The sequence below is a fragment of the Narcine bancroftii genome, chromosome 3 (assembly GCF_036971445.1).
Source record: "Narcine bancroftii isolate sNarBan1 chromosome 3, sNarBan1.hap1, whole genome shotgun sequence".
Taxonomy (NCBI): Eukaryota; Metazoa; Chordata; class Chondrichthyes; order Torpediniformes; family Narcinidae; genus Narcine; species Narcine bancroftii.
Window position 1 is genome coordinate 236,979,200 of NC_091471.1, and position 15,550 is coordinate 236,994,749.

General features: G+C 39.0%; 1 protein-coding gene across 1 annotated transcript in view; it reads right to left on the reverse strand.

The window, feature by feature from the left end:
- Window positions 1-353: 353 nt before the first annotated feature.
- get3 (guided entry of tail-anchored proteins factor 3, ATPase) overlaps window positions 354-15,550 on the reverse strand; it is a 32,183-nt gene continuing 16,986 nt past the window's right edge. The window contains exons 6-7 of the mRNA XM_069927163.1: window positions 9,234-9,434; window positions 354-2,840 (exon numbers count right to left, since the gene is read on the reverse strand). Of these exons, the coding sequence (XP_069783264.1) occupies window positions 2,712-2,840; window positions 9,234-9,434 (330 nt within the window). The 3' untranslated portion in view covers window positions 354-2,711. The remainder of the gene's footprint in view (window positions 2,841-9,233; window positions 9,435-15,550) is intronic.

Consider the following 15,550-nt stretch of genomic DNA (forward strand, 5'->3'; position numbering starts at 1 on the left):
ACCCAGTCCATATCCCTCCCATTCATGTGTGGTGGTACGAATATGTGACTGCCAATGGATAGCTACCATTCCTCACTCTATGGCCTTGGAGTTGTTGATAGAGCCTATCACCATGTACCTGTCCAAATCTATCTTAAATTTGATAAATGAGCTCACATTTACTTCAGCTTGTTCATACTCACACCACTCTGTGAAGATAGTCCCCTTAAAGTTGCCTCAATGGATTAGTGAAAGTAGATCCCAAGTAGCGTACAAGGGCAGTCAGTAACTGTGTTATTGAGCTACTTTCTTGAACAAGTAAACACAGTGAACACAACTGAAATCATTAACATTTGCACAAGTGACAGAAAAGATAATTGGCAGCAAATTTATTTTGACCCATTCAAAATAAAAATCTGGAAACAATTTTTTTTTTTTTTAAAAGATAGTTTGCGTGATTTTACCGGTCTAAAGAATGTCCGACATCTCAGCATTGGTCGATCATACAATCTCTGTTTCCTTACGCGAGTTTAGACAACATACCAGAAGTGCAGTCATTAGAGAGGTGGGACTTGCAATGCGCATCATCAATACATGCCTGTTGTTCACGAATGTGTGCAGCTCACTTCAGACTGCAGCCATTCTATGAAATTTACAAGGGGTCTAGGAGGTAAAATATGGGAACGGGAATGGCACTCATTCCTGTTCTGATCTTTTTACACAGCATGCATGACATGAAAATGGCAAACAGTACCTGGATGCAGCAGCGATGTAACAGACAGAAATGATTTCAAAGTTTGTAGAGGACGGAAACTCTTATAAATGAAAATGCCTTGTCAGAGGCACTGCATATTCTAAAGAATTTCACAAGGCAAGCACAAGGCAGCTACTTCTCAGAGGAGTCGTGAGCCAGATTCCTGCCCACTGAATATAAAGTCTGCTTCTCCATCAGACGCACTTGTGGAGAGATCTTTTAGCTTGCTGAACTGAATCTCTTATTACGAGCCTGCCTTCCACCTGTTGATGACATTCGTTAGCCATTCAGCACATTCTAACACCTTATTCATGTGCACATTTCTCCCATGTCAGACTAAATCTTGATGGTTAATATTTGAGCCCTAAGTTGTTCACATCTATATCCATTTTCCAAGGTAGATGAGGTTCATTTAAGAATGGCAGCTAATTTTTCATGTCCATTCTGCATGCATTTCCTAAGAACTATTCAACCAGAGATCCAACTGTTCCAGCAAAACCATGGGATCAAGCATACCATCTTCTTGGTCTGAAATGGTTCATTATTTTAAACCAGTTAAGACTCTGCAGGGAGTGTTGTGACAATGGGATCCAACACAAGTTTTGCCCAATTGCCCCTTTCAAATTCATGGACTGATGGGATCCAACACAAGTTTTGCCCAATTGCCCCTTCCAAATTCATGGACTGATGGGATCCAACACAAGTTTTGCCCAATTGCCCCTTCCAAATTCATGGACTGATGGGATCCAACACAAGTTTTGCCCAATTGCCCCTTTCAAATTCATGGACTGATGGGATCCAACACAAGTTTTGCGCAATTGCCCCTTCCAAATTCATGGACTGATGGGATCCAACACAAGTTTTGCCCAATTGCCCCTTTCAAATTCATGGACTGATGGGATCCAACACAAGTTTTGCCCAATTGCCCCTTTCAAATTCATGGACTGATGGGATCCAACACAAGTTTTGCCCAATTGCCCCTTCCAAATTCATGGACTGATGGGATCCAACACAAGTTTTGCCCAATTGCCCCTTCCAAATTCATGGACTGATCGGACTCCAGATTTGACAGATACAGGCCACGCACACCTGAACACAAATCCAATGCAGTAATATAAATATTCTGGTTAGTTATTCTTTAACATTTCTTGAATAAAAATTTTAATAAATCAGGAAAAAAAATTCCATAAAGCACAGGCAGCATTCACAACAGCGGGGCCTCAAGAATGATTAATTAAACACTGGGTGTGCCAAACAAAAGAGGGTCCTATAACACTTGACACCAACAGATTTCTGTTGCAACCCAACATACTTGGAGAATGTGTAACCAGAATAAGTGATGTAATGGGAGAAGTTGTTAAATTAGACCCAAACGAGAGTCCTTGGCAAAAGTTTCCCATTCACATCTTTACCTCTAACTTGTGTTGACACCTAATAAAGTAATATGGAGAATGCTGCTAGTGTTAAAGTGTTTAATGGACTGGACAAGTAATGTTATCTCTTAGCATACACATTATGCTGTTGCATCACAGTAGAACTGCCTCTTTAGTTGTGAACTTTGCACTTCCTTTTGACGATTATTACACGAGAAGGGAAAATTGATCTCACACTGAAGTGGAGCTCCAGTTGGGACAGGCCAGCAGTGGGTTCAGTCTCAGGTCAATGGTTAATTTCAGAGGGGATGGGTAAACATTTCTGGGGAGGAAGGCTGGTCAAAGCTGGTAAGCAATTGTCTGTAAAGTTTGCAAGAGCAAAGATTTAGGTTTGCTCCACAAACCAACTTTAACACCTTCTATACCCTGTGCAGTAAGTATTATCCCAAAACTACACCAACAGAACAAAACCCACTTCTGGCTCAAGAAAATAAATAACATCCACACACCCCTTCCCTATGCTGGTTCCTACAAACATAGTGTTAATAAATTACAAATCCTAGATTCTCTTGTGTCAGAATTGAAATGGAATGGAGGCAGTCTATTCATTTACTGGGTGGTATGTACGGCTCAAGCAAGAGCTTGGAGAAAGTGTTGACTTTGTCAGTGCCCCTGACTTCATGAGGTAACAACGGGAGCTTCACAATGTGAAAATCTTCATACAAGTCCTCCATCTGCAAAGATAAAATAGTTTCTTAATAAACGGAGTGCAGTGAACTATCCCCCAATGGAAGGGAGCCACTGCAAGTTGCTTCATGGAATAAAACAAAGCACCATATATACTCGTATAAAAGTTACATTTTCTGGACCAATTCTCATGTTAAATTTATGGGGTCAACTATTACATGCATATTACTTTTGAGAGGCTATCAGTAGCAGAAGTCAAATGATCTCCAAACAAATAAAATCAAAAACACAAGGAATTAAAGTAAGAAAAGTCTGTGCATCAAAGCACAAACCCTGCCACGTAACATAAACTTTTAGAGTAAAAGTCTGTAGACACCGTGATTGAAGTAAAAACACAAAGGATTGGGAAGAAATAGTGAGGAGGGTTTTGCGTGTGATGACCTGGGCTGTGTCCAGTACCTTTTGATGGGTGTCCCCATATCAGACCTGGAGGCAGCTGGTCAGCACACTTTCCACCACACATCTTTAGAAATTAACCAGGGTTTCTGGTGTCATACCAAATCTCTGCAAACTTCTGAGGAAGTTGAGGCATTAACATGCTTTCTTCACGATGCCATCAGTGTGTTGGGTCCAGGAAAGATCTTCCGAGATAGTGACTCCCAAGAACTTAATTTACTCACTCTCTCTGTGTGGGGGAGGTCAGGACTGCATTAAATAAATGTTGGCAGGAGCAGCTGGGACCGAATGGGAAATCTGTTTCAAAGGCAGCAGGAGATCCGGCCTGTGGGTGGTCGGGACCAGAGATGAGAAACTTGCACATTTTTTGGCCCACAATAGGGGGTCAACTTTTACATGAGTATATAAGATGATCATTTGGTTTCCTTGCTAACTAGATTCAAACCCCCAGGTCGGTTTTGTTCATTCAAGTATAATGGCAAAAAAAACAAATTGAACAATCACAAGAACAAATTGACTTTTGAAACAGAATTCCACACCTTAAATACCAGGAACCATTTGGTTGAACTGCTCAGGTTGTAGATCTGAAGGATGATCTCATCAAGTGAAGAACATTTGATTTTCAAGAACACAAAAAAAGTTATGAGAGGATTAACTAATGGTATTTTTGATGACAGAATTTTTGGTAATTGAATCTTATTCCAAATATTAATCAAATGTTTCATTAAAGGAGCACCTCTGTCAACAGTCATTAACCTTGATTCCCATTTGTAAATAAATTCAACTATATCTTCTCCAATTTTATTAAATTTCCACCCAAGATGGTTTAATACTTCCAAATGTGGAGACAAGAAACCTTAACTGTGCGCTTTATAATAATTCTTAAAATTAGGAAGTTGTAATCCACCTTGTTCATATTTCCATGTTAACTTTTCTATCGATATTCTCGCCATCTTACCTTTACAAATAAATTTTCTAATTTGTTTATTTAATTCTGAAAAAAATTTTATAGTATAGAAATTGGCAAAGTCTGAGATGAGGAAAAATTTCTTCTCTCAGAGGGTGGTGGATCTGTGGAATTCTTTGCCACAGAAAGTAGTTAAGACCGGTTCCTTGTCAATATTTAAGAATAGGTTAGATTTGGCCCTTGTGGCTCAAGGGATCAAGGGGTATGGGGAGAAGGCAGGAACCAGGTACTGATCATCCATGATCACATTGAATGGCCAAATGGCCTACTCCTGCACCTATGTTTCTATGCTTCTATTGAAGTCTTGGAAAGATATTCATTTTAATAAAATTAACTCTTCCAATTGAAGTTATAGGTAAATTTATCCATCTTTTCAAATCCTCATTTACTTTTATATAATTTATATTAATTTTTCAAATTATTATCTGTACATATTCCTAAATACTTAATCCCAGTGTTAGACCATTTCAATTGAATATCTCTGACATTGTGAATATTATCACCTTGCACTAATTCCACAACTACTTTTATTCCAATTTATTTGATAACCAGAAACTTTTCCATAATCTATCATCCGCTTATAAAGTCTAGGTAACGATAGTTGTGGCTGAGTTAAATATACCAACACATCATCCACAAATAAACTAATCTTATGTTCAGTTCACACTCCTGTTCAGCTCCGAATCATGGGTCCTCTACCGGCATCACCTACGGCTCCTAGAACGCTTCCACCAGCGTTGTCTCCGCTCCATCCTCAACATTCATTGGAGCGCTTTCATCCCTAACGTCGAAGTACTCGAGATGGCAGAGGTCGACAGTATCGAGTCCACTCTGCTGAAGATCCAGCTGCGCTGGGTGGGTCACGTCTCCAGAATGGAGGACCATCGCCTTCCCAAGATCGTGTTATATGGCGAGCTCTCCACTGGCCACCGTGACAGAGGTGCACCAAAGAAAAGGTAGAAGGACTGCCTAAAGAAATCTCTTGGTGCCTGCCACATTGACCACCGCCAGTGGGCTGATATCGCCTCAAACCGTGCCTCTTGGCGCCTCACAGTTTGGCGGGCAGCAACCTCCTTTGAAGAAGACCGCAGATCCCACCTCACTGACAAAAGGCAAAGGAGGAAAAACCCAACACCCAACCCCAACCAACCAATTTTCCCCTGCAACCGTGTCTGCCTGTCCCGCATCGGACTTGTCAGCCACAAACAAGCCTGCAGCTGACGTGGACTTTTACCCCCTCCATAAATCTTCGTCCGCGAAGCCAAGCCAAAGACAGCATAGTAAAGGAATTTGTAAAATAGGGGATTGTTATGAGTGGTAGATTGATATCATTTGATCAATTGAGAATTAGATATGGGGAGGGGTTGATGGTGTCGGGAGATGTGGAAAAAAACCTCCCCCGGCAGAACTATTAAAAACCCAATTTTTAAAGTTTTTGTAACTCTTTAGAAAATATTGAATATATTGTTGATATATTCTGTAAACAACTATGAGGGGGGGGGGGGAAAAAGTACAAGCAGTTTAAAAAAATGACTTCTAAACAGTTATCAAGTACGGAAGAACTTGGGCCAACCTTTGAACCGGCACCAACTTCACGTAGTGTTGCAGAAGATGTTGTCCTCCTCCAGATTATGAGGAGCAACTGCGCATGCGTGAAACCTCACACGTGCGTTATATCGCGGGGGGCCCAACTTCTCTCAGGCCAGCAATGCTGGGCTGACGGGCGGCGGGGGTGGGGGAATCCGAAATCACAGTTGGCTGAAATGCTATCTGCATCGATGGAGGAGGAAGAAGGTGACATTGGAGGGGGACTGGAAGAAGAAGAAATCTATCCAGGTATGGAGGAGGAAGAGAATGTTATATACTAGGGTAGGTCCATATCTAAACAGGTTTCAACAAAGTTTAAATCTGACCCTCATTATTCAGATCCACCAAGTTGATATATCTAAACAGATATAAATTTTGGCAACTCAGGTGGGTCAAGGTTTTTCATGAATGAAGGTCCAACTTACTGATATGAAGGGGGAGATATCATCTATTAAGTTGGATGTGGAAAAGTGTGTGAAAATGGTGAATAAGGTACAAGATAAATTTAAGAAGATTGAGGAAGATTTTCATGACTAAGGATGATGTGGAACAATGTAAAGAAAAGATGGGTCAGATGGAGGATTCATTTACTGGTTGGGAATTACAGAGAAATTATTTATTGAAGAAAATTTATGCGTTGGAGAATCAAAGTTGAAGGAATAATGTTAAAATTGTTGGTCTTCCAGAAGATTTTGAAGGACCAGACCCAGTTCAGTTTTTCCAGAAGTGGATTCCTGAAGTTTTGGGGAAAGAATACTTTCCGAACAGTCTGGAATTGGATGGAGATCATAGAGCGATAAGAAGGAAACCTCTTCCAGGTCAAGCTCCACGTTCTATCCTGAATAGATGTCTATGCTATCAAGATAGAGAATTGATCTTAAGAGTTGAAGTTCAAAATGCGAGAAGTAATCAAGGCTGCTTGGTGGTGAAGAATAACAGAGTTTTCTTTCATGTTGATTTGAGCCAAGCTGTTATTAAACAACATAAAGAATTTAATTCTGTCCAAGCTGTTTTGTGGAAGAAAGGATACAAATTTGCTTTTCGGTATCCTGCTAGTCTTTCATGGAGACTTTCAATCTCAGTTCTTTAGTGATGACACTGAAGCTACAGATTTGCTAATTCTCTACCAGATAATAAACAGATGAAAAGTCAAGAAGCTTTTCTCAACAGCCTGCACCAGTTCAGAAGGAGAAGAATGGAGGGCGAGAGAAGAAATCTCACCAGTTGATTGATATCGACAATGATCAAATTAATACAGATCTGGAAGAAGCATATCATTCTTGAAATAACTTGTCAGTTATTATTTTTTGTTCTGTTCGGGGGGGGGGGGCAGTTAATTACTGATTCTTCCAAAGTCGTTGACCTCTTTGTGGCATGGGTCACTCCCACTCCCATATAATTGAGGGGGGGGGTAATACTGTAGTACAGTATTGTTTTTTTATACGTTTTTTCTTTTGAGTAGATTATTTAGTCTTTTTTGCCATGGAAAGGAGTTTCATCATGTATGGTAAGGTAGTTTTTGAAATGAATTGCAATGATGGCTAATTTAAATTTCACTACTATTAATGTTAACTGGCTTAATAATACGATTAAGAGAAAAAATTGGTTGATGTTGCTTTTTTTGCAAGAAACACATTTGACTGAGAAGAAACATCAAAAACTGAAAAGAGGTTGGGTTGGGCAAGTTACAGCGTCTTCATTTAATTCAAAAGCAAGAGGAGTAGCAGCTATTTTGATTAATAAAAAGGTTTTTTTTAATTGGAATCAGTTATTGAGTCAGTTGGTAGACTTTTGATTGTTAATTATAAAAAAATTTATTAGCATATGTGAAACTACAAGAGAAAACACCCAAATTAGGTTTATTTAGGCCAAAGCAAAGATGGGGAACGTGATTTAAATATACCAATAGATCAACAAATTTGGCAAAATCTATGTAAAAATGCTATGTCTAATACAATTAAATTAATATATAGATTACTTCAGTATTATTTTTTTACATCATTGAATAGATGGAAATTGATACATCCAATCAATGTTTTCAATGTGCTGAAGATGTCGGAACTTTTCTTCATTCTACACGGTCTTGTTCAAAAGTTAAACCTTTTTGGATTTCTGTTAGCAACTTTTTGCAACAGGTTACAGGTGTTGTTTTTCGTTGAATCCTGAGTTATTTTGATGGGGAATTTTTAAACTATAACTCCTAAATTACATTTATCAGATTTTCAATTGAAATTTGTTAAATTAGCTCGGGTGATAGCAAGAAAATGTATTGCTGTTACTTGGAAGTCAGATGTTTCTTTAACATTAGGAAGATGGCAAACAGAGATTCAAAGTTGTATCTCCTTAGAAAAAATTACATATAATTTGAGAGGTAAATATTCTGTAGTTTTACAGATCTGGAGCCAATATGCACGAACATTAGTTTGAATTTTGAATTTATAAATAATTCATTTGAATCCTCCGGACTAGTGAAGTCTTCCCTTAATAAATTATGTTCTTTTGTGAAATGTTTTCGGGATCTTTGAGTTTCCTAAAGCAATCCAATTTAATATATATCTATATTCATATAGCATTTTAGTAGTTTAGTGTAGTTTTAGTGGGGGATAGAGGGGGGGCTTTTAGATGGGTTTTTACTTTGTACCTTTTTTCTCTCTTTATAAAGCAACATGTATTCAATCAATCATTTGTAACAATGTGATATAGTTTCTATTGATTTTATGTGTTAATTCTAAATAAAATATTCAAAAAAATTACATGCATGCCTCAAAACTCTTTAAGACTCCTTGGAAAGAAGTAACATCCCAACTAGTAGGTCGAGGAGGGTCCAAGAAGGCACAGAAACAACATGAATCTCTCTGTACAAAGGCAGAGTTCAAACAATACACGAAACATAGAACAATCCAAGCATCCCACCCACCCACTCTCAGGCAGCAGATCCTGTAATGGATTCACCAATCACCTTTGAACTGTGGAACAAATCAGTCATCCTCAAGCCTGAGGGACTGCCAGATTATTTTGAAAGTAGTTGGTAGGGAAGGTTTTGACACTGTAACAGGCACGAGTACAGTTGTACTCCCCTCTTTTGCACAATTCCGCGTCGATGAAGAGGACAGAACCATGAGTGAGAGAGCTGAGCTCTGCATGCATGTGTGCATGCTCCCACTGGTTGCCAAAGACAAATCCCTTCCAAGAGAATTTTCACTGACAAAATCCAGAACAAGGGGATACAACCAGAAGGTTGGGGTGTGCCCTTTACAGAATTGGGTTCAATCTAATAAAATATTTTAATTTTTCATATTGGGTGAAAGGTCTACAATAACCTAACTATTGGCCACATGATAAAATCTATAACCTTACAAAGAATTTGAACCACTCAAAGGAAATGTGTGACTAATTACCCATAAGAAACTTCCTGCCAACGGCAGCATACCTGGTCCAGGTATTTTGACTGGATTTTGTGCCGCGCCTCACACATCCGACAGGGTTTCTCCCCGGGGTCTGGAAACACCAGCTGGTTTACAATAATGTTGTGGGTGTCGATTTTGCACTTTGCCAACTCCTGAATTAGTCGCTCCGTTTCATACAAGGAGAGAAACTCAGCAATGCACACGCATATAAATGTGGTCTGTTCCTGTAAAACGCAAAACAAAGGCCATGGAACAAACAGACCGCAGTATTAATTCAAGTTTTTGTCAACTGGTCCCCACTCTCTCCGACTTCCCTCTTGGCTGGCACTCCAAAAGACAACTGTCCTCAGATGGCCATAGAGCCAAATCCCTGTCACTGTGGAAAAAAGTCTACAGTCCAGGGCAGCTCTGGGCCACCTTTCAGAAGAGATATTAAACTAAAACCATTCTTACTTCCTCGAGCAGCCAAGAGATGCCACAATGCTGTTTTGAATCTGCAATTCACATCGCAAATACATTGGTCATTTTTACTGCTTGAGTAATCTTTTATATTTAATTAGCAACTTTCAAATAGATGAAATGCCCTTTCCAGGGGTAATAATTAATTGTGAAACAGACATTGTAAAGCTCTCCTTTTATTGGTGAGGATTTCACGTGCTGTACAGCGGAATACTATCCCTCGTGTCCACTGATGCTCCCGAAACAAGCAGTTGCACAGAATAATCAACACAGCACATGCTAGTTTGTCACCTCCATGAAAGCCTTCTTTATTCAATTAACTGCTTATCCCACCATTCCTTGTGTGCCTCTTGCCTCTAACCGCATCCAAGCTGTCTAACTCAACAAACCTCTGGAAATACGTTCTGTATTCTACATAACATAACAATTACAGCACGGAAACAGGCCATTAGGCCCTTCTAGTCCGCACCGAACCAAACACCCCTTTCTAATCCCACCTCCCTGCACAATGCCCATAACCCTCCATCTTCTTCTCATCCATATACCTGTCCAACCTTTTCTTAAATAATACAATTGACTCCGCCGCCACTATTTCTCCCGGAAGATCATTCCACACAGCTGCCACTCTCTGAGTAAAGAAGTTCCCCCTCATGTTACCTCTAAACCTCTGCCCCTTAATTCTTAACTCATGTCCTCTTGTTTTAAACTTTCCTCCTCTTAACGGAAATAGTCTATCCACATCCATTCTGTCTATCCCTTTCATAATCTTAAATACTTCTATCAAATCCCCTCTCAACCTTCTACGCTCCAAAGAATAAAGACCCAATCTGTCCAATCTCTCCCCATACTCCAGATACTTAAACCCAGGCAACATTCTGGTAAACCTTCTCTGCACTCTATCCACTCTGTTTATATCCTTCCTATAATTAGGCGACCAGAACTGCACACAGAACTCCAAATTAGGCCGCACCAACGTCTTATACAATCTCAACATCACCTCCATGCAATGATTGATAAAGGCCAGCATACTAAAAGCCTTCTTCACCACCCTATTCACGTGAGTTTCTACCTTCAGGGAACGATGTACCGTCACTCCTAAATCTTTCTGCTCTTCTGTATTTCTCAATGCTCTCCCATTTACCACATATGTCCTATTCTGATTCTTCTTACCAAAATGAAGCACCTCACACTTATCAGCATTAAATTCCATCTGCCATTTTTCAGCCCACTTTTCTAAGCAGCCCAAATCCCTCTGCAATCCTTTTTTTTTTTTAATTTTTTTTATTTTTCACACCATAAATCACATTAGCCATGATATACACTATTTCTTTTTCACACATATACAGTGACTTTTTCTCCCCCCCCCTTTCCTCCCAAACCACCCCCCCACCCCCCCTCTCATCCATTTTAGGTATACAATCTAGGTTGCATTAAGCCAGTCAGACAATGTTGTCATTCAACAAAATTACACCAGAAATTCTACTGAGTCCATTCTTTTCTTTCCTTCTCCTTCCATCAACTTAGGTAATGTTTGTCCCCGGTAGGTTTTCGCTATTGTATTTAATGTAAGGCTCCTATACTTGTTCGAATATTTCAATATTATTTCTTAACCAATATGTTATTTTTTCTAATGGAATACATTTATTCATTTAAATTTGGTAGTTTCTTCCTTTTAATTTGGTTATGTATTCCATTAATATTTAAAGACATATAGTTCAGCGTAGCTCTTTTATATTTTGTTTATCTTCTCTTTCCGTTTTTCCATCATTACCTTTCCTCCTTTTCCATTTCTGTTTCCTTATTTTCAACTCTTTATAAGACAACATTCCTACAACATCCAACATTTTCCTTATTCTCCTATTTCTATCTTATTTATCCCCAATCTCCCCTTCACCTCCTGAGTTGTCCTTTATCCCTTGTCGGACAACCACATCTCCCCTCTCCATTTGGATTTGCGAATCCACTCGCAAGCGTCAACTGATTTTGCAGTGACCGCTATTTCCCCCCACCCCGCCTCCCCCAGAAAAGATTTCACTTTTCATATGTCACAAAGGTCACTCTTTTAATTCCCTCCTTATTCTCTCTATTCCATTACCTTCCCTTATTAATTCTTGTCTATACTATCTATATTTTCCTCTAAGTACAGATACATTCATGTATGCTCATTGTCTCTATTCACTCTTATACCTCTTTACTCGCATACATATCAATCGTGATCATTTTTACTCTCATTATCCGTCTTCATCCCTCAGTCTATTTTTGTCTTTACCCACATACATATCAATCGTGATCATTTTAACTCTCATTACCTGTCTTCCTCCCTCAGTCTATTTTTGTAATTGTTCTGCAAATTTTCGTGCTTCTTCTGGATCCGAGAATAGTCTGTTTTGTTGTCCTGGAATAAATATTTTCAATACCGCTGGATGCTTTAGTATAAATTTATACCCTTTCTTCCATAAAATCGCCTTTGCTGTATTGAACTCTTTTCTCTTCTTTAGGAGTTCAAAACTTATATCTGGATAAATGAAGATTTTTTGCCCTTTATACTCCAGTGGTTTGTTGCCCTCTCTTACTTTTTCCATTGTCTTCTCCAGTACCTTTTCTCTTGTAGTATATCTTAGGAATTTTACTACAATAGATCTTGGTTTTTGTTGTGGTTGTGGTTTAGAGGCCAATACTCTATGTGCCCTTTCTATTTCCATTTCTTGCTGTAGTTCTGGACATCCTAGGGTCTTAGGGATCCACTCTTTTATAAACTCCCTCATATTCTTGCCTTCTTCATCTTCCTTAAGGCCCACTATCTTTTTTTTTTTTTTTTGCATATTCTGAAAACATTATTTATATTCAATAATAAATGTTACATTCAATAAACAATACAATATTTATTTTATCCCACAAGAACCACACACCCATGGCTATCCATCCAAACCCACCCAACCCACTATTAAATGATACATAAATAAAGAAAAATGGAAACAATAATAGAGAACATCAACTAAACCAATACATTCAGGTATCAGTCGTGGTTTGGGAAAACCCTATCCCTTCATGTGAAATATTTTAACAATTTAAACACATTCAATCCATGTACGAGCTCCAAACTTTAACAAAAAGATAATTATTTTCAGATTATATGTTATCTTCTCTAATGGAATACATGACCTCATCTCTGCATGCCAACGTTGAATATTCAATTCAATATCATTCTTCCAGGTAACTGCAAGGCATTTCCTTGCAATTTGAAAATTGCTTAACTTCCTTCTTTTCTTTGGCTTGGCTTCGCGGACGAAGATTTATGGATTAATATTATCCAATAAAATATTATTGTGTTAAATGGAATTTTGAATTTAAATATAACTTCCTAAAATTCTTTAATATTATCCAAAAACTGTTAAACCGTCTCACATTTCCAACCAAATGTAAGAAAGTTCCTACTTCCATATGACATCTAAAACAAAAATATTAAGTGACATATTAAACTTTCTTCACCGGGGGTTAAATATAATTTTTTTTTTTTTTAAAGTTTTTTTTTAACTTTTTTATTTTTCACACCATAAATCACAATAGCCATGATATACACTTTTTCTTTTCCACACATTTACAGTGTAGGCCCACTATCTTTATGTTATTTCTTCTGTTATGGTTTTCCATTGTATCTATTTTTTGAGCTAGTAGTTCTTGTGTCTCTTTAGTTTTTTTATTAGATTTCTCCAATTTCTTTTTTAAGTCTTCTACCTCCATTTCTGCTGCTACTGCCCGCTCTTCCATCTTGTCCATTTTTTTTCCCATTTCCGTTAAGGTCATCTCCATTTTATTTATTTTCTCTTCTGTGTTGTTTATTCTTTTTCTTAAATCCTTAAATTCCTGTGTTTGCCATTCTTTAAATGACTCCATGTATCCTTTAATAAGAGCAAGTATATCCTTTACCTTGCCTTTCTTTTCTTCTTCTATTTCACCATACTCTTCCTCTTCTTCTTCCTCTGGGTTGACCATCTGTTGTTTCTTTGTTGCCCTTTCCTCCTCTTCTTTCTTGTTTCTATTGTCTTCTGTGGTCTCTTCTTGCTGCAGGTGTTCTGCAGCTGTCGTTGCCGGCTGTGGAGATCGACTCCCCAGCTGGTCCCCCCTCCCGTCGGTGTGTTTTTTTTCATTCGCATCGCGCACGCGCGAAGTATCGCGCATGCGCGGTTGCGCACTTTTACTCGGCTCTGCGAGTCATTTTTGTAGTCCATTATTTACCGACCTGAGGGAGCGGGATTCTCTCTCCGCAGCGGGCCTCTTCGGACAGGTAAGGCCTTCACCTTTTTCCTCCTTTGTCTTCTCTTCCTCTCTTCTTACCGTTGCTTTCGATTTTTCTTTTTTTGTCGCCATCTTCTTTCCACCTTTATACTCACTTTTCTGTAACTTTTATTTCTGTGCCTTTGTGTTTTCTCTTGTTTTTCCCGACTTTTCTGGAGAGGGCTGGAGTTCACCGTCCGGCCACTACTCCATCACGTGACTCCTTCCATCCCTCTGCAATCCTTGAAAACCTTCTTCATTATCCACTATTCCACCTATCTTAGTATCGTCTGCATATTTACTAATCCAATTCACCACCCCATCATCTAGATCATTAATGTATATAACGAACAACAATGGGCCCAATACAGATCCTTGAGGCACACCACTGGTCACCGGCCTCCAACCTGACAGACAATTATCCACTACCACTCTCCGGCCTCTCCCTTTCAGCCAATGTTCAATCCATTTGACTATCTCAAAATTTATACCTAAAGACTGCACCTTCCTAACTAACCTTCCATGTGTACCTTATCGAAGGCCTTACTGAAGTCCATATAGACAACATCCACTGTGCTACCCTCATCCACATTCCTAGTCACCTCTTCAAAAAATTCAATCAGATTGGTCAAACATGACCTTCCTCCCACAAATCCATGTTGAGTGCTCCTGATCAGACCCTGTCTATCCAGATGTTTATAAGTACTATCTCTAAGAATTTTCTCCATTAATTTACCTACCACAGACGTCAAACTTACAGGCCGATAGTTGCCAGGCTTCCTCCTTGAACCCTTTTTAAATAACGGAACCACATGCGCAATGCGCCAATCCTCCGGTACTATCCCCATATCTAATGACATTTGAAAAATTACCGCCAGAGCCTCTGCTATTTCCTCCTTCACTTCTCTCAATGTCCTGGGGAAGATCCCGTCTGGTCCCGGAGACTTATCCACCTTTATATTCTTCAAAAGCCTTAAAACTACACCTTTTGTAATCTCTATATTCCCCATATTTACCCAATTTGCTTTTTTTATCCCACATCTCCCAATATCCTTCTCCTTAGTGAATACCGAAGAAAAGAAACTGTTCAATATCTCCCCCATTTCTCTAGGTTCCACACACAGTTTTCCACTCTGATTTTCTAAGGGACCAATTTTGTCTCTAGCTTTCCTCTTACCATTAACATATTTGTAGAACTCTTTTGGATTAGTTTTCACCCTGCTTGCCATAGTTTTCTCGTACCTTCTTTTAGCTTTCCTAATTCCTCTCTTAAGATTCCTCTTACATTCAATGTATCTTTCAAACATCTCCTTAACTCCATGCTTCTTATATCTAATGTACGCCCCCCTTTTTCTTCGAACCAAGTTTCCAATATTCCTTGAAAACCACGGCTCTCTCAAACCTTTTGCCCCTCCTTTTAACCTAACAGGAACATAAAGCTTTTGCACTCTCAAAATCTGATCTTTAAAAGACTTCCATCTCTCTACTACATCCTGCCCATAAAACAAATTGTCCCAATGCACACCCTGCAAGTCCTTTCGCATCTCCTCAAATCTAGCTTTTCCCCAATCAAAAACCTCAATCCTTGGCCCTGATTTCTCTCTTT